The sequence below is a fragment of the Vulpes lagopus genome, chromosome 7 (assembly GCF_018345385.1).
Source record: "Vulpes lagopus strain Blue_001 chromosome 7, ASM1834538v1, whole genome shotgun sequence".
In the NCBI taxonomy this organism is placed as follows: Eukaryota; Metazoa; Chordata; class Mammalia; order Carnivora; family Canidae; genus Vulpes; species Vulpes lagopus.
Window position 1 is genome coordinate 17,909,238 of NC_054830.1, and position 27,463 is coordinate 17,936,700.

A 27,463-nucleotide genomic window follows, 5' to 3' on the forward strand; every position below is an offset into this window, starting at 1 on the left:
TGGGCCAGGCCCCCCGGGGAGTCGAGGGAAAGCCCGGCGTGGTGTCTGCGGCTTGGGGGCCACCAGGCGGCGGCTTGAGTGTGTGTTAGGCAGAAATTCCCGGCCCGGCGCGCTGACCTGAAACCCCAGTCCTCCTTCCACCAGATAGCGACCGGGAAACAACAATCCTGTACCATTCTACGAACGTTAGTATGTCTTCTATGTGCACTACACTCGAATACAAACGGTGGAGAGAGCAGTCCGTCAAGAAAGGCGCTGGTTAAAAGGGCGGCGGGCGGCGAGAGTAGGCGAAAGCCGGAAGAGTTCCCTTGACCATTCTCCAATAAGCCGACTCCTGTCCCCTGCTGCCTCCCGCAGTCGTGGGCGCCGGCGGTGCCGGGTCACACTCGAGATCGGAGCGCTGGGCTGCAATGACGCGTTGGCCTGCAATGAAGCGTTGGCCAAGGGACGATACCACTCGGCACCAGTCGCGACCCCAGCGACCGCGGGTCGACCCCAGGCCGGAAGTGACGCAGCCGCACCGAGCACTTCCGGAGCTGCGGAGACTGCTCCGCAGGAGGAAGGAGCGCGGGCCTTGACCGGCGTCGGCCCGTCGCCTCCGCCGCCGCCTCTGCGCCTGTGTCCGGTTCCTCTGGCCCGGCCCGGCCCGGTCTGGCTCGCCCGGGCTCAGCGGCCACGGGCTCCGGCTCCCGGTAAGTGTGCGGCGCGGGTCGCGGCCTTGTTTACCCCGGCAGGCCGGGGAGGGGGGGGTGGGCTCTCCGCGCGCCTCCCTAGACGGACCGGGGCTCCGCCTTCGTCGCCGCCCGCGAGGCCCCGGTGCCCCTGGCCGCCGGTTCCCAGTCTCAGCGCCCAGCACCGCCCGTGAAGGGGGTGGCTCAAGGCTACGACCCGGGCGGGCGCGCGCCTGGCGTCTGTTTCCTCCTCCTGCTGTCTTTCCAGCTCCCAGAGAGGTCGGAGGCCAGTGCCTCTGACCGACTGGCGCTGGCGCATCTGGGCCCTCCCCGCCGGGCGCGCCAGGGATACGCGCCGCCTCCGGGGCTCCCCACTCTAGTCTTCATTCCGAGCCCTCGCAGTGCCACCCGTGCAGTTGGTTAACGCTCGCCTGCGAAGGGTGCCCCTGCGCGTGGGCTCCGTGTCCTCGCGGCTGCCCCTGCGCCTCGGTAGAAACGTGCGGCGTGCGGCCCAGGAGCGGCGGCGCCTCTGCCGGGTCGCCGGACCCTGCTGTGCTAGCGGTAGGAGAGACAGCCGTGTTGGCGGATGACTTCACCTCTGTACTGACTGTTGCTCTGTCCTGTAGAACTTTATGCCACAATGGACATATTCTATACTTCTGTTCTTAAGTAGGTAGCCACTAGCCACACATGCCTACTGAGCATTTTGACTTTTGGCTAGTGCGACTGAAAAAAACAAATTTTAGGTGTTTGTTTCATTTTTAAATTAAAATAGCCACATGGGGCGAGTGGCTACTGTATTAGGCAGGATAGTATAGTGTGTATGGTTTTGAAACTAAGTTACTGGTTCCTATTTTAAAAGTGTTAAGTAGTTTTCTTCGGAGATGTAGCCTTGATAAATGACCATTCAGAGTCAAATATTATGTCTAGAGTAAACATCTTCAGACTCGCCAAGAGTGTTTTGTTCTCGTCAACTTTAAACTGAGAGAGAAGTCTTTAGTTTGGATCCTTTAGGCCAGGGAGGGTGTCACGCCTCCTGAACACGTGACTTTGGCTCTGGGGGAAAAGTAATTTCCATTATTCCTTTTCTGTCTGGGGTAGAGGGATAATATTTAACATCCAAAAGAAATCAAGGCCGTGCCATCAGTTCTATTTATAAGGTAATAACATTCTGACCCCTTTGAGCAATGTCAGCACTCTTTTGAGTAGAATTAGGGATATTTAATTTTGAAAAGATTAAAAATTAAGTTTTCATTTAAATATGGACCTAGAATACCCACAAAGTGTGAAATGACTTTCTCGTTTTTGGAGAGGAGTCTGAAGTTCTCCCCTGCTTCTTGAATATTTAGTGGGTGAGAAGCCTCTAAGCTCAGATCCTGGGGAGAAATCCAGAGAAAGTGGCAAGCATGGTCTTTTGTTTCTTGTGATTCTGGAGGCATCTTTGTGGATAGTATTAAGTTCTCTGGAAGGGTGGTGCAGAGTTATGAATCCCCAAAACCAGTGGATCTGTTGGAAGTATGGACTCTGAGTAATACTGGTTGCTGGCAAGTTACTTAACCTTTTTGAACTGTAGCTTCATTCCTAAGAAGGAGATGATAGCCACTTTGTAGGTTTGTGAAGATTTAATGAGAATGAGTCAGACCTGAAATTGGCTCTCATTAAATGAGAACTAATACTGGTAGTAAAATTTTGTAGATGGGAGCAATATTTATAAGGTTTATTTGTCCAATAAGCAGTATCTTAAATAAAAATACAGGTAAAAGAAAAAGGATTTTAAAAAATCAGTTCTCTAATATTTTAGAAATAATCATCCGTGATCATTGTTTGGACTTTGATTTTCATTAAATTTATATTTACCAGTCTATGTTTGAAGTATTTTTTTTTTTTTTTTGGAAGTTATAAGTTCTGATTTTCCACGAAATCTTAAAGGATAAAGAACTAGAGGGCAGTCCCGGTGGCTCAGCAGTTTAGCGCCGCCTTTGGCCGGGGGTGTGATCCTGGAGACCTGGGATGGAGTCTCGCATCCGGCTCCTTACATGGAGCCTGCTTCTCCCTCTGCCTGTGTCTCTGCCCCTCTCTCTCTCTGTGTCTCTCATGAATAAATAAATAAAATCTTAAAAAAGAAAAAAAGAAATAGACATAAGATTTCTAATTGAGTAAGCAAGTAGTATTTATTCAGTCTTGGATAGCGGGATCTGTATCTCCGAGCAGGTCAAATGGCCTTTGAACATGTCAGAAGAGGTGGCAGATGGGTGTTACTATTGCCTACTGGGCATCCTGTTGGGAACATTTTTTATTTAAAAATAAATTTTTTGTGAGTAAGGTGAGATATGAAATATTTTGTGTTAGATTACTACCATGGAAATGACTTTATACTAAAAATCTCCCTTTAAGTCAGTTGCAATTTAGTTTGTCCACTTGTATGTAACATTTAGGATTGAAATTGTGATTGTAGGGCAGCCGGGTGGCTCAGCGGTTTAGCGCCACCTTCAGTCCAGGGCGTGATCCTGGAGTCCTGGGATCAAGTCCTGCATCATCAGGCTTCCTGCATGGGGCCTGTTTCTTCCTCTGCCGGTGTCTCTGCCTCTCTCTCTCTCTCTCTGTGTCTCTCATGAATAAGTAAATAAAATCTTTAAAAAAAAAAAAAAGAAATTGTGTTGGTAATTTAGGGAATCTGAACAATAGGAGAAATAAGGTAGTGGGTTTTCAAACTGAGGGAGGGAATTGGGTATCTATTTACATCACTAGTATTCCAGGTTAAATTATTATTGGCTGTTTACTTTGATGCTTTCTTTATTAGAAGGTTGTGTAACTCTTTTCATTATAATGACGTACGTGTTTCTGTGGGATTTATAAGAAAATAATTTCATAGTTACTTTGGCCCCTTGCTGCTTATTCTTTTACATGTCTTTGCTTTTTAAAAAATAAATTTGCAAAACCAGGGTACCAACTTCAAAAATATAAATAGAATTTTCTTTTTTCATTTTAGATGGAAATTATATGACATAGAATATTTGGGGTGACATCTGGAAAGATCTTCAAGCATTACAGGTATTTTTATTTTAAAGATTAACTTTTTCTTCTAAAGGAGAAGTACCGTACTTCATTTGTAATTAGTTGGTTCTACCATATAAGACAATTCGTTAAAAGTCAAATTGCAAAATTATATTACTGCTGTCTCATTAATATGATTTTTTAAAAACTGAGTACTTATGGTTAGCATGTCAAACTTAGATTCACTGATATTTTTATAATATTAAAACGTGGCTCTGTAGTACTTTGGACTGGTTACATGTTCAGCACACTTGGGATTTTTTTACACATTTATTTCAATGTATTTCATTTTTATTTTTTGTCTTAATTATGGTGGTTTGTTTTTTTTTTTTGACAGATTCTTTTTTTCTTTAAGATTATTTTATTGGGACACCTGGGTGGATCAGCGGTTGGGCACCTGCCTTTGGCTCAGGTTGTGATCTCGGGATCCGGGATCGAGTCCTGCATCGGGCTCCCTGCGAGGAGCTTGCTTCTCCCTCTGTGTCTCTGCCTCTCTTCTCAGTCTGTGTCTCTCATGAATAAATAAATAAATCTTTATTTATTTTTATTTTTTTTAAGATTTTATTTATTTATTTGTAGAGACAGAGAGAGAGAGAGGCAGAGACACAGGCAGAGGGAAAAGCAGGCTCCATGCAGGGAGCCCGACGTGGGACTTGATCCCAAGACTCCAGGATCATGCCCTGGACTGAAGGTGGTGCTAAACCACTGAGCCACCCGGGATGTCCTGAACAAATCTTTAAAAAAAACGATTATTTTATTTATTTTAGAGAGAGAAAATGCGCATGGTGAGAGCAGGTGGAGGGGCAGAGGGAGAGGGAGAGAATCTCAGGCAGACTCCCTGCTGATCTCACTGTCCTGAGATCTTCACCTGAACTGAAGTCAAGAGTTGGACACTTAACCTACTCAGCCACCCAGGCACTCCCTTGAGAGATTATCTATTTCAAATAGACTTTATATATACTTTTATATTTAATCTAGATTTGGCTATGAGTTAGTTATATACCATCCAATACAGCTGCTCTTGCATTTTAAAGTTCTATTAGCTTTTAGATTTTGAAAATTTATTAATAGAGAGCATGCACACAACTGGGGGAGGGGCAGAGGGAGAGGGAGAAGCAGGCTCCCCACTGAGCAGGGAACCTAACCTGGGGCTCCAATCCCAGGGCCTGAGATTGTTACCTGAGCCAGAGGCAGCTGTTTAACTAGTTTTTAGATTTAGATCACTACTTAAGGGGCACCTGAGTGGCTGTGGTTGAGCATGTGCCTTCAGCTCAGATCATGATCCTGGGGTCCTGGGATTGAGTCTCACGTCAAGCTCTCCACAGGGAGCCTGTTTCTTCCTCTGCCTATGTCTCTGCCTCTCTCTGTGTCTCTCATGAATGAATAAATACAATCTTTAAAAAAAAAAATCACTAAATACTGTTTTTTGCAGATGATCTTGAACTATAGTACTTGTGCAGAAAAGTTAATGGCTATTTACCACAATCTCTGTATATCTATAGTTTTCCTTCACTATTGGATCAATTTCTTTGCATCAAAGTACTGTTTTTAAAGGATCAGTAAAATCCTTTAAAACTGGAAAAAAAAAATCCTGAAAAATCACTTAACTTTGCAGACTAGAGGAGGATGTTGAAAAGCCTTGTAGCTTTTATGTTTTCTTTACTCACCATGTACCTGTTTTCTAGATATCTGAGAGTGATATTTGTGAAAGAGTAGTGTTCTTTTCATGGACATTGTAGTGAGAAGGAACTGTGTCATTTGTATACTGTCTGCGTCATTACTTAGTAGGGCATAATTAGCAAAGAGATTTTAAATTTTGGTAGCTCAGCCTTTAGGTTTCTTCCCCTATGGGCCTCCAACTGTGGGGATGTGCCTCTTTCTTAAGGATTCCTGCAGGAAGGATAAGTCAGTGGGAATTTGACCCCTTGACATAGAGCAGACAGCCTTCCTGACTCTTTCATGCCAGTCCCTTCATGTGAAATTACCATTATTAGCTGCTTCTGCCCCTCAAGGAGAGAGTTTCTTTAGATAAGCCTGGGTAGGGAGATGATGGTGACATTTCGTAAATGGGACTAGAGTTGGCATAGGCCATAATGGGGGTAGGACCAGGCTATGCTATTTTATTCTTGAGTGGTTACTGTTATAATTTCTCACAGTGAAAGTAACACTAATTTTTTTCTTTTCCTTCCTTAGAAGACAAAAAACACTAATGCATTTGAGAAAGTGGTAAAGTTTGGGGGGAGGGAAAAAACTGCTTTCCTGATCTGCAACTTGGCTGGATGCTAAGATGTCTGTGGACATGAATAGCCAGGGGTCTGACAGCAATGAAGAGGACTATGACCCAAATTGTGAGGAGGAAGAAGAGGATGAGGACCCAGGGGACATAGAGGACTATTACGTGGGAGTAGCCAGCGATGTGGAGCAGCAGGGGGCTGACGCCTTTGATCCCGAGGAGTACCAGTTCACCTGCTTGACCTACAAGGAGTCCGAGGGTGCCCTCAATGAGCACATGACCAGCTTAGCCTCTGTCCTAAAGGTGAGCAATGTTGTCAATTTCAAGTGTAATTTACCCTAATTAAATCTAAATATGAGCTGTTGCTAACTGATGTCTCCTCCACATTGATTGAATGGCGCTGTAAGTGAAACCAGATTTAGGTATATGTTGGATTGGTTGGACACATTTAATGCTTTACCTTGTTTTCTAAAATATGCATATTTAAGACCCTCAAATTCCTAACCATTAAGGATTGGAAAGGAAGAATGGGGTAGATTTAGGATAGATTGGAAGTACACTGAAGCAGAATTATGTAGGTTAACACTGGTTTCAGAAAGTGAGTCTTATGAAACTTTATGAGATAAGATATAATTAGCCTCAGAATCACCATCCTGTACACAACTATGTGTGAGTTTCTGGCAGATGTCTTGAGAGGTGCCCAGGGTGTGCCCTGAATAATCGGTGCCTCTGGTCTGATTGAACTCCGTTGTTTCATGTGCTAATGTCTAATGTTGAAAGAGATTTTAGCTTGTATCTCCTTGATTTGGGGGGTGTTCTATGGAAATTTTAAAGAGTTGTTTATTCCTGCAAAAATCTTATTTTTAACAATTAAGCTAGCATGTTTTTCATTCTTGCACTTCAGGCCAGTTATTGTCTTCACCACGTATGTTTCGTGCTATGCAATATTAGACTAGTACATAGTATACTCACATAAAACATTGTGTACTATGAATATTTTTATGGGCATTTAGACAATATCCCAGCATGTTTCTTTCTCTTCTACTGTTGGCCATTATGTGAAAGTGGGGCCATTTCTCTTATTTCACTGTTTTCACTGCCCTTTCTTCAGGAACTGTTATATGGATCTTGTTAATTTGTTTAAAGTGAAGGTCAAGGACACTTTGGCATGATTTAATCCGCATAATTTTCTTGTTATTTAAATGAAAGTAACGAAGGTGTGTTGTGTGTGATTTCTATAAAAGCTGCTTTATCTACTATTATCTACTGTTTTATCTATTTTAGGGATTCCCCCACCCCCACCCCCACCCCACCCCCGTAGTCAGCAAAGATTCACTAATAGCTTGGATTTAGATACTCAGGGCTTTATTAGCAGCTAGTGGGAAGTTGAAATATACAGCTTTTTTTGTGATTTGCTCCTGGAAGTATTGCAGACTTCCTCTCCTTGTGTTCAGCAAAAAAAATTGAAGAACGGAGACCCATTGGAACCTCTGTATTTGGGATTTCTACACTATAGCTTTAGCAAAGCTACTGGGACCTCTGTTTCTAGAGGACATTTCCCTGATAGAAAAGGCATCAGATCTCTTCCTCACAAACACCTCTTTATCTGGTCAGCTAGTTTCTTTTGCTTTAACGGTATCGTCAGGTCATACACAGTGTTGGTATGTATGTATGTATGTATGTATGTATTTATTTATTTATTTATGTGTTGGTATTTAAAATTAGAAAAGGTATCATCAGGTGTGTGGCTATATGCTGGACAGTATCAGTTGACTGAGTTCATCAGATGTTCTCATTTGTGTTTGTTGGGATCCCTGGGTGGCGCAGCTGTTCGGCGCGTGCCTTTGGCCCAGGGCGCGATCCTGGAGACCCGGGATCGAATCCCACATCGGGCTCCCGGTGCATGGAGCCTGCTTCTCCCTCCGCCTGTGTCTCTGCCTCTCTCTCTCCCTCTGTGACTATCATAAATAAATTAAAAAAAAAAAAAAAAAAAAAGAATTGTGTTTGTCGGGGATCCCTGGGTGGCTCAGCAGCTTGGCTCCTGCCTTTGGCCCAGGGCAGGATCCTGGAGTCCCGGGATCAAGTCCCGCATCGGGTTCCCGGCATGGAGCCTGCTTCTCCCTCTGCCTGTGTCTCTGCCCTCTCTCTCTCTCTCTCTCTCTCTCTCTCTCTCTCACATAAATAAATAAATAAATCTTAAAAAAAAAAAAAGAATTGTGTTTGTCAGGCCCTCTGTGCTGACTTTCCTACCCTGTAAGAGACAATTGAGGAGCCCAGAAACCTCTCCTCATTTTTTTTTTAATTGTGGTAAAATACATGTAACGTAACATATACCATTTTACATTCTTCCTTATTATTAAGCTAATTCGGGGTCAGCCCTCTGAAAAGTCTTCTCCGGATAGAAAGGCCTCCCTTTGCTTCCTCACTTTTTATCCCCTCAGGGCTCCTTCAGAGTCTAGCTTGTACTTTTCCCCCAAGTAAGCTTTCTTGAGACCCTGCAACACAGTGGTTGTACCCTCCTTTGTTCTCAGTGCCTGAACATTACAACTCATGTATATTAGAGCACATACTGCAGTCTTTGAACAGCTTTATGTTGTTTTACTTTTTCGTGTATTTTTGCATGATCTCTCCAACTAGATTGTCACTTCTTGGAGGGCACAAACTGCTTTATACCTTTTCTTCCCATCATTCCTGTCACAGTGTTTCCTCCTTAATAGTGTTGAATAATTTCATGGATACCATGAATTTTGTCAGCTGTTGATAACAATAGCTGATGCTGTTGGTGTGAGTCAGATTTCCTAGTCCCTCTGCTGTACATCTCTGCTGTCATGAAAAGGCATTGTTCTGACCGTCAAGAGCATGAAAAGAAGGAGCAAAAAGAACTTGGTATAGAGATGAAGAAATAAAAAGAAAGTTGAAACACAAGGAAAGGATTAAAGAGAAAAATGGGGCAAAGGGGGGAAAATAGTCCATGAAAATTTAGATCACAGTAAAATATTTTTCCCCCTCCCTAGACCTCACTGAGAACTATGCTAATAACCATTTTCTTTCTGGGGCTGGGCAGCAAGGGTCCTGGCTCTTTTGGTGGCTTGGCTGCACATAAAGGGACTCAGTGATATTTTAAGTAGTTCAGGAAGAGACCAGGCAAAAATAGCCTGGTTGAGAGTAAAAGAGAGGGATCACATACAATCTTCCTTTTTCAGTCTGGATAAAAACTAATGTTTTTATTTTTGTAATTAATATCTCATGGGACGGGAGGGCTGCATTTATAGAATGGTGTTTATTGGTGCTTTGGCTCTTCTAGCTCCCCTGTTGCATGTGTATCTGAGAGTGGAGATTAATGGTGATCATTCAGATTACTACTGATGTCCCCTCTTGGTCATGGTGCTGTTTGTACAATTCTGCGACATATTGAAATATTTAATTCTTTCATATGATTTAGGTGTTATTTGGCTGGTAGAAAATATGACATGTTTGTGGTTTAAAATTATAGCCATATGAACAGTTGTTTATGAATGGAAGCTAAGTTTGAGGACTGGCTCGACTTTTTCACTGATAGTCATGTCTGTTTTATTTGTTTTGTTTGTGTGTTGGCAGTTGCCTATGGATGAGCTGTTGTCCAGCATAAAATTGACCCTTTTATTTATTGCCTTTTGAGATTTGATATCTCTTAAATATTAAAATTCCAATTGGGCACTGGGTTTTTGGTTTAGTGAAGGCCCTTGGTGTCAGGGTAACTTCCTATATGTGTTGTGAGACAAATCCCATGAATTAGATCATTAATTGAGAAAGGAGAGTGCCCAGGAAATCAGATTAAGGGCTAAGAACAGACAACAGAGAAAATGCTTATCTGGTATTGTGAGGAAACTACTGGTTTTCAAATATGGCAAAACGGAAGCATTGTTTTTAGAATGAGCTATCATCTTACACAGATAGAATACAGTTGACCCTTAAGCAATGGTGGGGATTAGGGGTGCCAACCCCACACTGCCAAGAATCCATTTATAACTTTCTTGACTCCTCCAAAACTTTTTTTTTTTTTTTTAAGATTTTATTTATTTACTCGTGAGAGACAGAGAGAGAAAAGAGAGGCAGAGGGAGAGACACAGGCAGAGGGAGAAACAAGCTCCATGCAGGTCGCCCAATGTGGGACTCGATCCCGGGTCTCCAGGATCACACCCTGGACTCAGGGCGGCGCTAAACCCTGAGCCACCTGGGCTGCCCTCCCCCAAAACTTAATACTAGTAGTTTACTGTTGATTGGAAGCCTTACCAATAGCAGAAACAGTCAATTAACACATGTTCTGTATGTTATATGTATTATATACTGGATTCTTACAATAAAATAAGATGATGAAAAGAAAATGTTAAAATCATAAGGAAAAGACATTTACAGTATTACATTGTAAAAGATTTGTGCATAAGTGGCTCTGTGCAGTTTAAACCCATGTTCAAGTATCAACTGTAGTCATTAGAGGTTAGATGATTGCCAGGTGAGATATGATGTTGTAGAAGGGAGAAAAAATCTCTGACAAATATTTTGTAGTGATTATGTATGTCTTAAGGAAAGTCTTTAAGGAAAAGAAAGTTCTCTTTTTATTTTATTTTATTTTATTTTATTTTTTTTAAATTTTTTTTTTTAATTTTAATTTTATTTATTTATGATAGGCACACAGTGAGAGAGAGAGAGAGAGAGAGGCAGAGACACAGGCAGAGGGAGAAGCAGGCTCCATGCACCGGGAGCCTGACGTGGGATTCGATCCTGGGTCTCCAGGATCGCGCCCTGGGCCAAAGGCAGGCGCTAAACCACTGCGCCACCCAGGGATCCCAAAGTTCTCTTTTTAAAACACTTTATTTTTATATGAAACTCACACAAAGATTATTTGAGTGTTATTGTTATAGATGAGATAGGCCTTTTCTAGTAATAACAGCCATTTTTATTGCAAAATGTGCAGTAGTTAGCCAAGAAGAATTTTGGCTTCAGTGAATCCTATTAGTACTATTTTATGAAACTCCTGAGGCATTTGCTATCAAGCTGCTCAGAAAGGGATCAGCCTCAGGCTAGCTTTTATTTATGATGGGCCAGAGGAGTCTCCCACATGCTTTGCTCCTCCTGTCAGCAGCACGGTTAGAATGTGGGCAGGAGAGGAGTGTGGTTCAGGGCCCTACCCAAATGCATTAGAAAGAAGAAATAATTCCACTTTAGGCTAGATCTGGTCTAATGGGACAAAAGTGAGCTATCAGCTCTGTGTTATGGGAGAACCTTGAAGGTGGAGTGGAAGGGCAGTGAATCCAAGCCCAATGGGGTCAGTAAGCCGTGGGGGCAGGCAAGTTACCTTCTAAGCTAGAGTGGGAGACTAAGAGTACAGGTTAAAGGGAGTAAAATGTGGAAGATTGTGAATGCAACCTGAGGTCTCTTTACTACTGGAGGAAAGGAACAGATTTCTTTAAACTTCTTCAGTGCTGAATTGCACTGTTCACTTCTTAAGCCTGGGTGTTCCTCAGATGGGATTGGAGAAATAAACTGGTTATAATGAGCACTTTTACTACAATTCTTGCTTTATGAATTGCTGTGTTAACTACAGTAGAGCTGGGAAAATGTTACATAGAATACTTTATTTTGCCACTCCCTTGCTTGAATTTATTTTAAATCTAGTGTTTGATATTCAGCAAAATGTAGCTGGAAAATCTCTTTTATGACTCTTCTTCGGTGGATCATTTTTCCTCTTTGTGGATGAAGCATAATTAGTTTTCAGGGCTTCTGACTTGAAGTATGGAAGTCTTTATAGTCTCATGATCAAAACAGTCTTGTTTCTATGCATTTGTTACTGGTAACGTGAGCAATTGATGTTCTTCACGGAATACCTTATACTTAGTCTTTCGTTTAAGTGGCACCAAGTTTCTATATAATATCTGGAAAACATTTTAATTTTACTTACTAAATCAACTTTTTTGTATTTTGATATAGTGGGATTTTAGACCTTTTTATTTGCATATTTGTTAATGGTAATTATTATTATTTTTTTATTTCTATCAATGGGAAAGTATCCTCAAGTTGGGCCTGGTAACACTGAGTGTTTGTGTGCTGAGCAGCCATCTGATTTCTATTTTTATGACCTGATGTCAGGTTTCTTTGCATGCCTGTATCTCAGTAGAATCTAGATTAAATTCCTGTGTTTGAAATAGTTGGTTGTTAGTGGGTGTGTTGACGTAATTCATGATGCTTTAGTTTGGAAATCTGATGTTTGTTTTACTATGTACAAATTTATTTTTTAAAGGGAGATGAAGAATGTCCAGAGTGACATTGAGAATTGCCTAAGTACAACTAGTGTTCCAGTTGTCCCTATCTTGCCAATTTAGAAAGGTTATTGTCATCTCTGACTTTGTGTGCTCACTGAATACCTGGCACCACACACAACATGTTTATGGCCTTCCAGAAAAGAAGCTCTTCATCAGATTGAAGGCCAGCATTCAATCTAGTCTTTTTTCTTTTGCTTTCACACTATCATAGGAACCATGTGTGATCAAGGGGTGATTTTATTTTAAGATTTATTTTAGAGAGAGAAAGAGAGAGCACAAACAGGAAGAGGGTCAAAGAGAGAGGGAGAGAATCCCAAGCAGACTCCCTGCCTAGCTGACTACACAGACCTCAACTCCATGACCCCAAGATCACCACCCAAGCTGAAATTAAAAGTTGGCTGATCAACCAGCTGAGCCACCCAGGCACCCCCTCAAGGGGTGATTTTAATCTACATTTGTGTTCTAATCCTGAACTTATTTATATTTAACCTTTTATTGTTGAGCTGTTTCTATGGTACTTAAAGAAAAAATATCTTTCATAATTCCATTAACCTAAAATAAAAGTTTTGTTCCTTGCTTAGAATCCTTCAGGTCTTACCCATATTCATACATAATATTACTGTGCTTCAATTCATTCAACCAATATTTATTGAGCACTTACTATGTGGTAGGCACTGGAAAAATAGCATCGAACAACATAGATGGTCCCTGCCCTAGTTGATGTTACATTCTGAAATTGTTATGTACGTGTATTTTTATATTCTGCTTTTTTCTTATATATAGGCATGCCTCAGAAATCTTGCAGGTTGGGTTTCAGGACCACTGTAATAAAGCAAATATCACAATAAAGCAAGTCAAATGAATTTTTTTGTTTTCCAGTGCATATAGAAGTTATGTTTACACTATACTGTAGTCTGTTAAGTATGCAGTAGTATTGTGTCTATAAAATAGTATGAATACCTTAATTAAAAAATACCTTATTGCTAAAAAATGCTAACCATTACCTGAGCTTTCACTGAGTCGTAGTTAACTTGTCATAGATCACTATAACAAGCATAATAATAATGAAAAAACTTGAAGTATGGCAGGAGTTACCAAAATGTGACACAGAGACCTGAAGTAAAGCAAATGCTATTAGAAAAGTGGTACCAGTAGAGTTACTTGATGCAGAGTTACCACAAATCTTTGACTTATTAAAAAAATACAGTATCTGCAAAGTACAATGAAATGAGGTATGCCTGTATTTCAAGTATTTCCCCATTTTTACTTCATTCTCATAAATCACTTTAAATGGCTGAATATCAAACCATAGTATTGAGGCATAATTTGCTCAAACTTTCACCATTGGGCATTTAGGTAAGTACTTATGTGTTGCAGTTCTTGGGGACTGGTTGTATTGCTATGAACATGAATGTGGCCTTTGTATCTGTGGGGCCTTGGCCAGAGCCTGGGCTAGTGATCAGATGGTTGGGCTCCATTCCCTTTTTTTGCCATTTAATATAGTGTGACCTTGGGCAAGTTCCTCAACATCTGTAAGATTCAATTTTCTCATCTGTAAAATGATAATACCTCTTTCACAGCATTAAATGAGATAATGTAAAGTGCCTGGCGCATGAAACAAATGGTCATGGTAGAGGCAGGGCAAGTACAGATCAAGTGGGATTGTTACTTTCACATGTTTGCCGTGATTCCTTAGAACACATCAGAATTGTGCATTTTCAATTATAGAGTAAAAGCCACATTGAAGAAGGTTCTAGGTGATATATTGCTGATGATGTCTCTGAGTATGCATGTGGTAGATGGATCATGTACTTTGGATTTTATTTATTTATTTATTTAGTTTTTTGCCTTTATTGGAAGCCTCTGGTTCCTTTCTCCTGGGGCCCACTAATAAGAAAAGTAAAAATAGCACAAAATGAATTTTGAATTGGAACCAGGAAAAGAATGCAGGGGAGCATAGTACCTGTCTTATTTCTACATTTTTGGTTGACTGCAGTGTTTGATCTTGGGCCTGCATTAACAGCACTAATTAATGAAGTACTTGGTTGATTTTGGAGTTCTTATTATTTGGGCATCTCCTTACTTTTCTTCAACTTGTGCTCTGTTCCATACCCCCTCACCCCTAATTTTTAATTTAGCCTTTCCCCTGCTGCCTTAGGAAAAGTTTGAGATTAGATTTCTCTGCCTGAAAGAGGGAAGTGTTAAGGAAAGATTTGAGACAGGTACAGAGTGAAATACAGGAAGCTTCTCATCTTGTTCTTCCTAAAATGTGTTTGCTCTGTGGCTTGATTACTCAAATTGACATGAATTGTCAGAATATGAAGCTTATGTTGTGTTCCCTTTTTTTGAACTGTCATGAAGCTTTATACACATGAAATGGTTTTACTGTGAAAACCGCAAGTTATCAGCCATAAACAGAAAAATGCAAGGAAAGTGAGCAAAAGGTTGGTTTGGAGAGTTTAAAAGAACAGAGCTGTTCTTACAGAAATGAACAAAGAGTGGTCTCCATCTGGGAAAGTTGCTCTCTTTGACTAGCGATTTCGTTCTTGGCCAGTACATGCTCTACCCATTCTCATTCCTTTTATCCCTTATTTTAGGTTCTCCCCATCATTTTGTAGAATCTGTAGATTCTGCCTTGCCTCCTTTTACAAGAAATAACTCCAATGCCATCAGACTTAGCTTCCTGGATTCTCTGTCTTGATTGGTGATACCACCATTCACCAAGCTGGAAGCTGAGGATTTCCCCTGACTCCCTTTTCCCACAAAGCCTTCCCTGGTCCCTTGGCAGAGTTGGACATTCCTGTCTCTGTACTACTCTGTGCATATTTCTTGCTGTGTATTTATGCTGATTAGAAACTGTGGGATATCTGGATGGCTCTGTGGTTAAGCGTCTGCCTTCATCTCAAGGTGTGATCCTGGAGGCTCAGGATCAAGTCCCACATCAGCTCCCTGCATGGAGTCTGCTTCTCCCTCTGCCTGTGTCTCTGCTTCTCTCTCTCTGTATCTCTCTCATGAATAAATAAATAAAATTTAAAACAACAACAACAACTGTTGTTTGTAAGCCAGGGTTTAAACTCTTTGACAGTTGCTTGTTGTTGATCTATCTAAGCTAGGTTTATAAATGCAAAAGTTGAGAATTTAATCCCAGACCTCTATTTCTGTATTCTCCCATTTGTAAATAGAAGGTATACTGGTCAAAGGACTTCCATGAAGCTGAGTGAATTCTAAACAGAGACAGTATATACTTCGTAGATGTGTGGTTTCCAGCTTAGTGTGCATCTTAGAATTAGTTTTGTCAATTTTGATACAGAAACCTGAACTTCATGCAGACATAATAAAATCTTCAGAGGCAAGGTAAGAAATTATACATTATATTCATGTGGAGAATTCATGTGGAAGTACAAAAGAATTGTGAAACAATTATTAAAGCGAGGAGGAAAGAATGCGTCCTTTCTTTGGCTGCTGAAACGATGTGTCCAATGTTCAGAGCGTACTGGTTTCATAACTGGAGTGGGATTAGGATAAAGACACCCACGTATACTGGCAAGTTGGATGTTTCCTGTATTTTTTTTCCTGTAATATTTTTGATGTCTAACGGTAACTTTCTATGTAATTGGTTATCGAGATAAAAGCGGGTTCTTTGGTCCATGTAGATAATGAGTAGCCATAAAAATGACTAATAATATCTGCAATCATAAATACAATGTGAATGTTTTAAAAGTTTTGAATTTTATGATGTAGAACACATCAGACCTTTTTTTGAAGGTGTGTTAACATTGGCTTCTGCTGCAAGATGGTTGGCTCCCCTCACATACCTTTGTCCCCCCCATTTGTCTTTGTTTGTTTGATATTCAGATGTCTGTAACAGTTTTATTTGCAACAGCCAAAAACTGGTAACAACCCAAATATCCACAAACAGATGAATAAACAAATAGTGGCATGCCTATTAAACAACATATCTCTTAGCAGTATAAAAAGTGAATGGCTCATAAGCCTCATTGGTAAATCCCAAAAAAGTATGCATGAGGGAAAAGAGTAAATATTTTATGATTTATTTATTTATTTTTATGATTTCAGTCATAAAATTCTAGAAAATGAAAACCCATTGTGAAGTAAAGTAAATCAGTGAGATACCTGGTTGAGTGTCTGTCTTTGGGTCAGGGCGTGGTCCTAGGGTTCTGGGATGAGTCCTGCATCGGACTCCCTGTGGGGAGCCTGCTTCTCCCTCTGCCTATGTCTCTGCCTCAATCTCTGTCTCTCATGGATAAATAAATAGAATCTTAAAAAAAAAAAAAAAAAAAAAAGTAGGGCAGCCCAGGTGGCCCAGCAGTTTAGATCCTGGGGACCCGGGATCTTGAGTCCCACATCGGGCTCCCTGCATGGAGTCCGTTTCTCCCTCTGCTTGTGTCTCTGCCTCTCTCTCTCTCTCTCTCTCTCTCTCTCTCTTCTCTGTGTTTCTCATGAATAAATAAATAAAATCTTAAAAAAAAAAAAGTAAATCAGTGGTTGGAGAGTTGGGGAAGGCACAGAGAGATTATGAAGAGCATGAGGTAAGAGCATGAGGTAAATTTAGAGGTAGTTTTCGATTTTGAAATATTAAAATGAAAGTAAAGGTGTATGTATTCATGTTATAAACTCATAACACAACAAAGAGAGTAGGTTGAGGGGACTGGCATGTGAGGACCTTACACACAGGAGCCAGTTTGTCCAGCAGATCTTTGAAGAGATTGTGGGCTCTGATTTGACTGGCAAAGGCTGGAAGAGATAAATGAATTGTAAATGAGGGGATTAATTAAAGATTTCCTTTTTTTTTTAAGATTTTTTTAAAGATTTTATTTATTCATGAGAGACACACAGAGAGAGAGGGGCAGAGACATAGGCAGAGAGAGAAACAGGCTCCATGCAGGGAACCTAACGTGGGACTTGATCCCGGAACTCCAGGATCACACCCTGAGCCAAAAGTAGACACTCAACCACTGAGCCATCCCGTTGTCCCAAATTAAAGGCTTCTATATAAAATAGTCAACCATGCCCTCACTGGGTTTCTAGGCAAATAATCTGCTTATTTTTGAACATAGCATAACCCGGAGAGAAAGAGGGCCCTAAGAGAGTGTGAGATTGGACTGACTTCATTGGTCACTTTGGGGACTCTTGAGTCTTATTTATAAGCTTCCTGTAATTAAGCACCCTAAAAAAAAAAAGCCTGACAGTTGACAGATTTTGTCCACATACAGAGTTAGGATTCGTTTTCCTGACACCTCCTCCCCATTTAAAATTGTAATATTCATATAAAATTAACCATGTTAAAGTTGAAATTCGAGATGCCTGGGTGGCTCAGTGGTTGAGCATCTGCCTTTGGCACAGGTTGTGATTGAGTCCCACATTGGGCTCCGCACGGGGAGCCTGCTTCTCCCCCTGCCTATGTCTCTGCTTCTATCTGTGTGTCGCTCATGAATAAATAGATAAAATCTTTTTAAAAATTAAAAAAAAATAAAGTTGAAATTCAGTGGCATTTACTACATTCACAGTGTGCAACCGTAATCTCCATCAAGTTCTAGAAGCATGTTCATTACCCAAAAGGAAACCTGGTACCCATTAAACAGTTCTTTCCCAATCTCCCCAGCACCAGGCAACCACTAATCTGCTTTTTGTCTCTATGGATTTACCTATTCTGAATATGTCATATAAAGGGATTCATGCAGTATGTGATCTTTTGTGTCTGGGTGTTTTCACTTAGCATGATGTTTTTGAGGTTCATCGAAGTTACAGCATTTATCACTACTTCATTCCCCCTCTTTTTGGTGACCCTTTGTTTTTAACCAAGAATCACCAGACATTTGAGGAAAACATGCAGAGTGGAAGAGAAATAGGAAAACCTTTTTTAAGGGTTTAAAGCCCCCTTTTTCCCCCTTTTTTTTTCCCCTTTTTCCCCCTTTTTTTTTTTTAAAAAATTTAAAAATTTAAAAAAAAAAAAAAAAATTTTTTAAAATTTTGGGGGGGGGAAAAAATTTTTTAAAATTTTTTTTTTTTTTTTTAAATATTTTTTTTGGGGGTTTTTTTTTTTTTAAAAAAAAACCCCAAAAAAAGGGGGTTTTTTTTTTTTTGGGAATTTCAAAAATTTTTTTTTGGGGTTTTGGGGGGGGGGGGGGGATTTTTTTTTAAAGGTTGGAAAAAAAAAAAAAAGGGGGAAAAAAGTTTCCCTTTTTTTTTAAAATTTTTGGGGTTTTTCCCCCCCCCAAAAAACCCCTTTAAAAAAAAAAAAAAAGGGGGAAAAACCCCCCCCCCTTTTTAAAAAAAATTTGGGGGGAAAAATTGGGGAAAAAAAATTTAAAAGGGGGGGGTTTTAAAGGGGCCCCCCCCCCCCCCCCCCTGCTGCTGATTTTGTCCCATTCTAGGGTCATGTTCACCTACTCCTTTGTCTCTGTGCTTTAACCTTGTTTCTTCCTCTTATCCCTTTAGTACCTTCTCACCCCACCCCCTACCCTCCAAGACCTGAATTCATCCATCTTGATCTCCATAGGCTAGCTTTCCTATATCATGTCCCCTTCTACCCTAGACCCAGAAGCTCACCCACAATTCACTCCTTTCCTTCATCTCTGCTGTTTATTGAATTACCATTAGTGTTTATTAACAAATGTGATTGGACCACAAAGTGGCTTAACACAGGCTGAGGCATCGAGACCCAATCGTGTAGCCTTAAAAATTTTCAGGCAGTTGGCAAGTAAGAATTCTAAATAAAAATTGAAACTACCACCTGTATTTTTTCAGGCCGTTGATGCTCACTGCCATCAGCTGCATCCTCCCTATGGCACTGGTAAGTGTGGGAAGGGCTGGTGACAGATTTGGTGGGCTGCTGGATTTCTTTTTTCTGGGGGAAAGATCTATTTGCAAGCTGTGTTATTAACTTGTCCCCAAGGGCTGGACAGCTTGAACCAGCTGTAGGAGACTAAAAAGAGGAAGAAGCAACTGACCATGCTTAGAGGTTTCCTTGGGCAACTGTTGTCAATAGCAGAGGCTATTCACTGTGTACCTTGGTCCTTACATAAAATTAGCACATTCTATGCATTATTTTGAGTAATAAACATACTATCCAAGTGCTCTGGGATGTCAAGTAATAACTGTTAAATACCTGAAACTTAAAACATTTTTTCCAAAGGTGGCTCTTGGCTGTGTATTAGAAAGGATCCAAAATGTTGTGTGTACTTATGATTTCCTTCAGTAGCAAGGTTTATCTCGCTCTGGTATTTTAAGTTCTTCGTGGTCAGGAGATCAAGAAATGTTTGTTCCAATGATTAATATAAAATTCTGATAGAGACAAAGAAATTTGTGGCTCTCATTTACTAACAGACTTGAGGTGGACTTGGGGACCTGTGGTTTTAAAAATCATTTTTACCACAGTCTGCTTTCTGCTTAGGGACCTAATGGAGAAAATATAGACAGTAAGGTTGAAACGTAGGATGAGACAGCAAGTCACAGAATTGCTGAAATATAAGCTGATAACCATATTGCTTGCTGCTGGAATTACCTTATCTGAAGTCTTGAAATCCTGCTGCTGTCTCCTTGTAATAAGTGGGTTGGAGGCCATGCAGATTCAGAAGTTTTATCTTGTCAAGGTAGTCTCTGCTCTAAGTAACAGTTGGATGTTTACATTATTTCATCTCTCTAGTCTCTGAAGCCCTTAGAACATGGAAGGAGGTGCCCCCAGAATATCTAATAAAATGCAGATGTAGTAGACTTGTGTACTAATAACCAGTGAGGAGCTCCTTGCTGGTAACAGTGGCTAAAGAATTAATACACGCTTTATTATGTCCCTGTGAGAAAATCTTAGCATCACTAGTGCATATTCTGGATTTCCCACTGGTCCCCACTTCCCATCCCCCAAGCCCTACTTAGGAATTAGGGATAGAATTATATGGCACACTTATTGCATTGTTTATAAGAAAGAGAAAGGAGAACTTGATGCCCCAGCAGCCATCTACTCCTTTAGGTATCTATGTACAGATGGGAACTACTGAACATGTTTTGAGGGCCTGTTTCAGGGAAATAACTTTTAAGCATCTGTCCCAAACATAGAATACAATCTATGTAGAAGATGACCAAATATTTTTGCCTGCAGCCTTGGGGCAATACTAATGACCAGAAGCAAAGTCCTTTCCAACATGGATGTAGCTAAGGGCTTCCTAAAATGCAGAACTAAAAACTATTTGAGGGTGTTGGGATTATAAATGCAATGGCAAAACAAAGCCAGATTGGGTTGGCAATGCAGAGCAATGTTTAAAATGACAACAGAGAGTGATTCCACTGTTTTTTCAAGCTGAAGGAAAGCTCCCCGGAGGCTCCTGACCCCCTTGTTGGTCAGGTTTGAGGGTACAAAGAAAGAGGAGAAAAAGGGAGATAGGCTCCCTTGGCCTCTGCTCTTATCACATCTTTGACTCTGGACTACCAGAGACTTGAGGGCATCCTTCAGTCTTTGATAAACTTTATACCACTATTTGCCCTCCCTTCCCTACCTTGATCAATCACATTCCCTTCCCCAGCTCCCAGGAAAAATAGAGAGAGGAGTTCTTACCTTTGGGGTTCAGGTTCACACCTACCAAGACTTAAGCAGGACTGTGATGACTCAAAGACAGGCCTGAGAGCTGTGCTTTGTGAACAGCAACATTGAAGGAGCTGAAAGACTAGGAGCAGAGCATCTAGTGGAACACTAAGACTTGGTCTGGGAGGTGGAGAGAGAGAGAGCCAGAGATTGTTGTAAAGTTATTAGCAGTATGGACCTATGTGGAAGTTTTATCTGTTTATGCAGTAATTCACATTGTATGATCATTTAACCTTTGGTCAAAACTATGTTAAAACTCCAAGGGGAATTTTTCATTTCAAGGAGTAAGTAAAAGGTCAGAGTGACTATTTGATACAGTAGCATAAAGATCAACCTTTTCTTGTGACATTTGTTTATGCAAGTTATTATAATTACATTAAGTTTGACAAACTTTCCCCTCCTGACTTCTTTTCTGAAAAATTAAAACATGCAAAGAAGTTTAAGGATTTGTGGACATCCAAATTCCTACTATCAAGGTTATACAATTGCTAACCTTTTGCTACATGTGCTTTGCTATGTATCTAGCCATCAACCGATTTTATTTTTATATAGATTTATTGAAGTATTATTTACATTCCATTACATTCATCCATTTTAAAGTGTACCATTAGATGAATTTTAGTAAGTTTATGCAGCTATGTAACCATCACAATAATCTGAGTTACAGAACATTTTCATCATCTGGAAAGTTCCCTTGTGTTCATTAGTCCCTACTCACAGCCCCAAGCAACTTGAGATCATCTTTCTTCCTCTATGGTTTTACCTTTTCTAGAAACTTCATATAAATAGAATTGTACGATATGTGGTCTTTTGTATCTGGCTTCTTTCACTGAGCATAATGTTTTGAGTTTCATCCATGTGGTATTAGATGTCAGTAGTGCTTTCCTTTTTATTGCTGAATGGTTTTCCTTTGTATGGATATATTTTGTTTATGCATTCATTCATCAGTTGATGGACATTGGGTTGTTTCTAGTTTGGGCCTATTATGAAATATGCTGCCATGACCATTCATGTCCAGGGCTTTAAATGGACATATGTTTTCATTTCTCTTGGATAGATATCTAAGAGTGGGATTGCTAGGTTGTATGGTAAGCGTGGGTTTAATGTTTTAAGAAACTGCCAAACTGTTTTCTAAGGTGATGACTATTTTACATTCTTTCCACATCCTTGCTAGAACTTGATATTGACTGTCCTTCGGATTATATTCATTCTAGAGACTGTGAAGTGGTATCTTGTAGTTTTAATTTGCATTTCCTTTATGACTGGTGATGTTGAGGATCTTTTGCTTATTTACTGTTCATACTTTTTTCAGGTAAAGTGTTCAAATCTTTGGCTCATTTTTAAAAGTTGAGTTGTTTGTCGTCTTTGAGTTCCATGAGTTCTTTATAGATTCTGTATTAAGTCCTTTATCAGATATACGATTTGTAATTATTTTCTCCTACTCTGGAGTATCCTTTCCATTTTCTTAATGTCTTTGGAGAATAAAAGTTTAATTTTAATAAAGTCCAGTCTATCGATTTTTTTCTTTTAAAGATTGTGCTTTCATTATTGTATCTAAGAAATCTGCAACCAAGTTTGCAGAGATTTTATCTTCTGGAAGTGTTATAGTTTTTAGTTTTACATTTAAATGTATGGGCTATTTTGAGTTAACTTTTGCGGGCTATGAAGTGTCTAAGTTCTGTGGTTTGTTTTTGTATAATGATGTTCCATTATTCCAGAACCATTTGTTGAATGTTGCCTTTACTGACTTCCTTGGCACCTCTGTTTAAAATTAACCCTAAATGTCTGAGATTACTTCTGGATTTTATTCTTTTTCATTGGTATCTGTTTCTAAGCCTGTTTATACTTCACGGTCTTGATTACCGTAGCTTCATAGTTTTGAAGTCAGATTGTGTTAAGTCCTTCAACTTTGTTCTTCTCTTTCAAGAAGGCTTGAAATGTTCTGGACCTTTTACCTTCCACAGATTTTAGGATCAACTTTTAATTTGTGCCCTCTGTCCCCCAAAAAACCCTGCTTCGATTTTGATTAATTCTGATTTCTGTGTTCAGTCTGGAGCTATGTTGTTCAGTCTGGTGGCTATGACCCCATGTAGCCACTGGGCATTTGAAATGTGGCGAGTTTGAATTGGTATAATTCTAAAATATACAGTGTACTTTGAAGACTTACATGAAAAAAAGATGTGAAATAAAATAGTTCATGAATAATTTTCGTGATTACATGTTAAAATAATATATTTTATTTATTTTTAAAAGATTTTATTTATTCATGAGAGAAAGAGAGAGAGAGAGAGAGAGGGAGGCAGAGACACAGGTAGAGGGAGAAGCAGGCTACATGCAGGGAGCCCAATGCGGGACTCAATCCCAGGACCCCGGGATCACGCTCTGAGCCGAAGGTAGATGCTCAACCACTGAGTCACCCAGGCGTCCCTAAAATAATATTTTAGATGTATTAGTCTAATTAATATATATTATTAAAACACATTTCACCTGTTTTAAATTTTAGCTTTCATTTGTTTGCTGCTGTATAGAAACACACTTGACTTTGTATTTTGTTATTTTACTAAATTCATTTATTCTAGTAGTAGATTTGTACATTCATTTAGAATTTTCGGAGTAAACAGTCATTTTATCTAGGAATAGAGACAGATTTGCTTCTTGTTTTTCCAATATTTTATTAATATCTTTTATATCTTTTTATCCCCCCCTTTGCCTTATTGCCCTGGCTAGGGCCTCTAATATAATGTTAAATGGTGAGGGTGGTCATCTGTACCATTTTCCTGATAGTAGCATTCACTGTTTCATCATTGAATACAATGCTTTTCATAGGTGCCCTCTATCAGATTCAGGCAATTCACATTTTGTCTTGATTTGCTGGGAATTTTTTCCTGAATGAATATTGAATTTGTCAAATGGGTTTTCTGTGACTGAAATTATAATTTTCCCACTTTTATTTTGTTAATTTAATGAATTACAATAGGAGCTTTCAAATGTTAAATCAGCTATCCATTCCAGGGATAAACGTCACTTCATATGATATATTGTCCTTTTTCTATATTTCTGGATTTAACTTGTTAAAATATTTGGATTGATTTTTGTGTCAATGTTCATAAAGGATACTGGTCTGTAATTTTCTTTCTGTTATATTTTTGTCAGATTTTTGTATCCAGGGGTATGTTAGTCTCATAAAATAAATTTGGAAGAAGTATTGCTTTCCCTTTTCTGAGCTACTGAAAGTGTTTGTGTGAGATTAGTGTTGTTAGAGTTCACCAGTAAAAATTTATGGGATGGAATTGTGTGAGAAAAATTTTGATCATGAATTCCATGTCTTTAATAGACATAAAGTTACTCAGTTTATCTTTTCCATTTTGTGCCAGTTTTGCTGATTATTTTTCAAGGAGCTTGTCAATTTCACCTAAGATACTAGATTTATCAAGGGATACTAGATTTATCAAGGTGGCTCACTAGTTGAGGGTCTACCTTTGGCTCAGGACGTGATCCTGGAGTGCCCGGTTCGAGTCCCACATTGGGCTCCCTGCATGGCGCCTGCTTCTCCCTCTGCCTGTGTCTCTGCTTCTCTCTCTCTGTCTCTCATGAATAAATAAATAAAATCTTTAAAAAAAGATACTAGATTTATTAAAATTAGATTTTCTATAATAGTCTCTTATTTTACTTTTAGTACTTGTAGTATTTTACTTTTAGTATCACCAAGGTTTGTAGGGGTAGTCCCTTTTTCACCACGGTATTGGTAATTTGTATTCTCTTTTTTCTTTAATTGTTATAGCTAAAGTTTTTTTCACATTTGTTGATCTTTTTAAGTTTTGTTGATCTTCAGTATTATTTGGGTTGAATTTTTAGTTATTTCTGTTTTTTTTCTCTATAATTTTTTCCTTTCACCTGCTTTGAGTTTAGTCATCTTTTTCTAGTTTTTTTTTTTTTTTTTAAGATTTATTTATATGCAATAGAGAGCATGAGCATGCACCTGTGGGGGTGGGGAGGGTGGAGCAGAAGGAGAAAATCCTCAAGCAGACTCCTCCCAGAGCTCAGAGCCCAACATAGGGCTTCATCTGAAATAATGACCCGAGCTTGAGCCAAAACCAAGAGTCGAATGTATAACCAACTGAACACTCTACCCAGCCCCCCCACCTTTTTAAACATTTATTTTTATTGTCTTTGTCTAGTTTCTTTTTTTTTTTTTTTAAGATTTTGTTTATGGGGGGCGGGGGAGAGCAAGCAAGCACACATTTGAGCACAGAAAGGGAGAAGCAGACTCTCCACTGAGCAGAGAGCCTGATGTGGGGCTTGATCTCAGGACTCTGAGATCATGACCTGAACTAAAGGCAGACACTTAACCAACTGAGCTACCCAGGCACCCCTTTTTTCTAGTTTCTTAAGGGGACTTTATATCATTGATTTTGTTTTGTTTTGTTTTGTTTTTTCTAACATAAACATTTACAGTTGTAAATTTCTCTCTGGCATCATGTTAGCAGTATCTCGCCAAGTTTTATTCTGTGGTATTTTCATTATCATTCAGTTCAAAATATTTTCTAATTTCTCTTGTGATTTCCTCTATGACACATAGGTTCTACAGAAGTATGTTCTTTAATGTCCAAGTATTTGCTAAAAAAAAAAAGGGCATCCTTGGCAGAGAATAGTAAGCAAAATGCATGGGGGTGCTAGAATCACTTGGTTTGTTGCTAGAGTCCAGGACATAGGGGTTTTGATGATTCTTACACTGAGGGCTTAAGGTTTGTTTAGTCAGTACTGGAAAACATTGATGGGTTTTAAACAGGATGGGAACTGATCTAGCAAGATGTGAGAGCTCTCTGTAAGAGCTGTCTGGTATTATTACTTTTACATCAGGGTTTCGGGAAGGTGATGCTGAGGGTTATGGAGTTGAGGAGTCCAGAAAATAGTACTGATAGGTTGTGTGTGTGTGTGTGTGTGTGTGTGTGTGTTTTTAAGATTTTATTTATTTATTCATGAGAAACAGAGGGAGGCAGAGACATAGGCAGAAGCAAAAGCAAAAGCAAGCTCCATGCAGGGAGCCTGACGCGGGACTCGATCCCGAGACTCCAGGATAGGCCCTGGGATGAAGGTGGCGCTAAGCCACTGAGCCACCCAGGCTGCCCACTGATAGGTTGTTAATCTTGATCAAAACAGTCCAGCAAGACCTCATCTTGATGCTGCTAAAAGATTCTGTTCTCCACAATTGAAAGCGTACAGAAAAATGGAAGACTCCCCAGTTGTGAAGTATTGATTCAGAATGGGTTACTGAGCTCTCTGAGCATTAAATAGTAATGGTGTGAATACTCAGGGAATTCTTTCTTGAGAGAGTTCAGCTGCCTGCACTTTGAGAAAGACAGATTTTTTTTTTCTTTTCTTTTTTTTTTATTTATTATTTATGATAGTTACAGAGAGAGAGAGAGAGAGAGGCAGAGACACAGGCAGAGGGAGAAGCAGGCTCCATGCACCGGGAGCCTGACGTGGGATTCGATCCCGGGTCTCCAGGATCGCGCCCTGGGCCAAAGACAGGCGCTAAACCGCTGCGCCACCCAGGGATCCCAAAAAAGACAGATTTTTATATTTAATGTTTTATTTTTTTTTTTTAAAGATTTTTATTTATTCATGAGAGACAGAGAGAGAGAGAGAGAGAGAGAGAGGCAGAGACACAGGCAGAGGGAGAAGCAGGCTTCATGCAGGGAGCCTGATGTGGGACTCGATCCTGGGACTCCAGATCAGGCCCTGGGCCGAAAGCAAACGCTAAACCGCTGAGCCACCAGGGAGTCCCATATTTAATGTTTTAATATCATCCCCAATGTGTGTCCTGGCCCTCTTGTGGAAGATGGCTTAAATACTGGCACCCTTGCACCCTTAACCATGTCCTTTTCTGCCCCCCAAATCACTATGTTTGCTTCCTCTGAGATACAGCTGGGCACCTGTGCAGTCCATTCTCTCTTGTGACCCCAAATCTGGGATAAGATGGCCTCTCTACTGAGACTACTTTTTTTTAGCATAAATTCTTCTAGGTACTACTACTCTACCCCTGTGCTGTTTTTGCTAGAGAGACTTTTGTGGTTTTTTTTTTTTTTTTAAGATTTTAATTTATTTATTCATGAGAGACACACAGAAACAGAGAGAGAGAGAAAGGCAGAGACACAGGTAGAGGGAAAAACAGGCTCCATGCAGGGAGCCAGATGCGGGACTCGATCCTGGGACTCCAGGATCAGGCCCTGGGCTGAAGGTGACGCTAAACCACTGAGCCACCCGGGCTGCCCCACCAGAGAGACTTTTGGAACCTAACTTCCCTGTAGATTGCCTGGCATCCATGATAGGGCGAGGCACAGTCACACTGAATTTTGCTTAAATTAATGGTCTCTGAGTTCCTTCAGGTTTTTTTTGTTTGTTTGTTTTTTTATGATAGTCACAGAGAGAGAGAGAGAGGCAGAGACACAGGAAGAGGGAGAAGCAGGCTCCATGCACCGGGAGCCCGATGTGGGATTCGATCCCGGGTCTCCAGGATCGCGCCCTGGGCCAAAGGCAGGCGCTAAACCGCTGCGCCACCCAGGGATCCCTTCCTTCAGGTTTATAATGGATTATTGAGGGAGAGTCC

At 40.2% G+C, this 27,463-nt stretch overlaps 1 protein-coding gene across 4 annotated transcripts in view; it reads left to right on the forward strand.

The window, feature by feature from the left end:
- Positions 1 to 553: 553 nt before the first annotated feature.
- ARIH2 (ariadne RBR E3 ubiquitin protein ligase 2) overlaps positions 554 to 27,463 on the forward strand; it is a 49,077-nt gene continuing 22,167 nt past the window's right edge. For 2 of the 4 annotated variants that reach the window (XM_041761978.1, XM_041761980.1), the window contains exons 1-3: positions 554 to 692; positions 3,661 to 3,722; positions 5,919 to 6,261. In XM_041761978.1, coding sequence (XP_041617912.1) covers positions 6,013 to 6,261 — 249 coding nt within the window. In that variant the 5' untranslated portion in view covers positions 554 to 692; positions 3,661 to 3,722; positions 5,919 to 6,012. Of the gene's footprint in view, positions 693 to 1,049; positions 1,233 to 3,660; positions 3,723 to 5,918; positions 6,262 to 19,025; positions 19,072 to 27,463 lie in introns of those variants that run through there. The other 2 variants (XM_041761979.1, XM_041761981.1) reach the window with 2 other exon arrangements.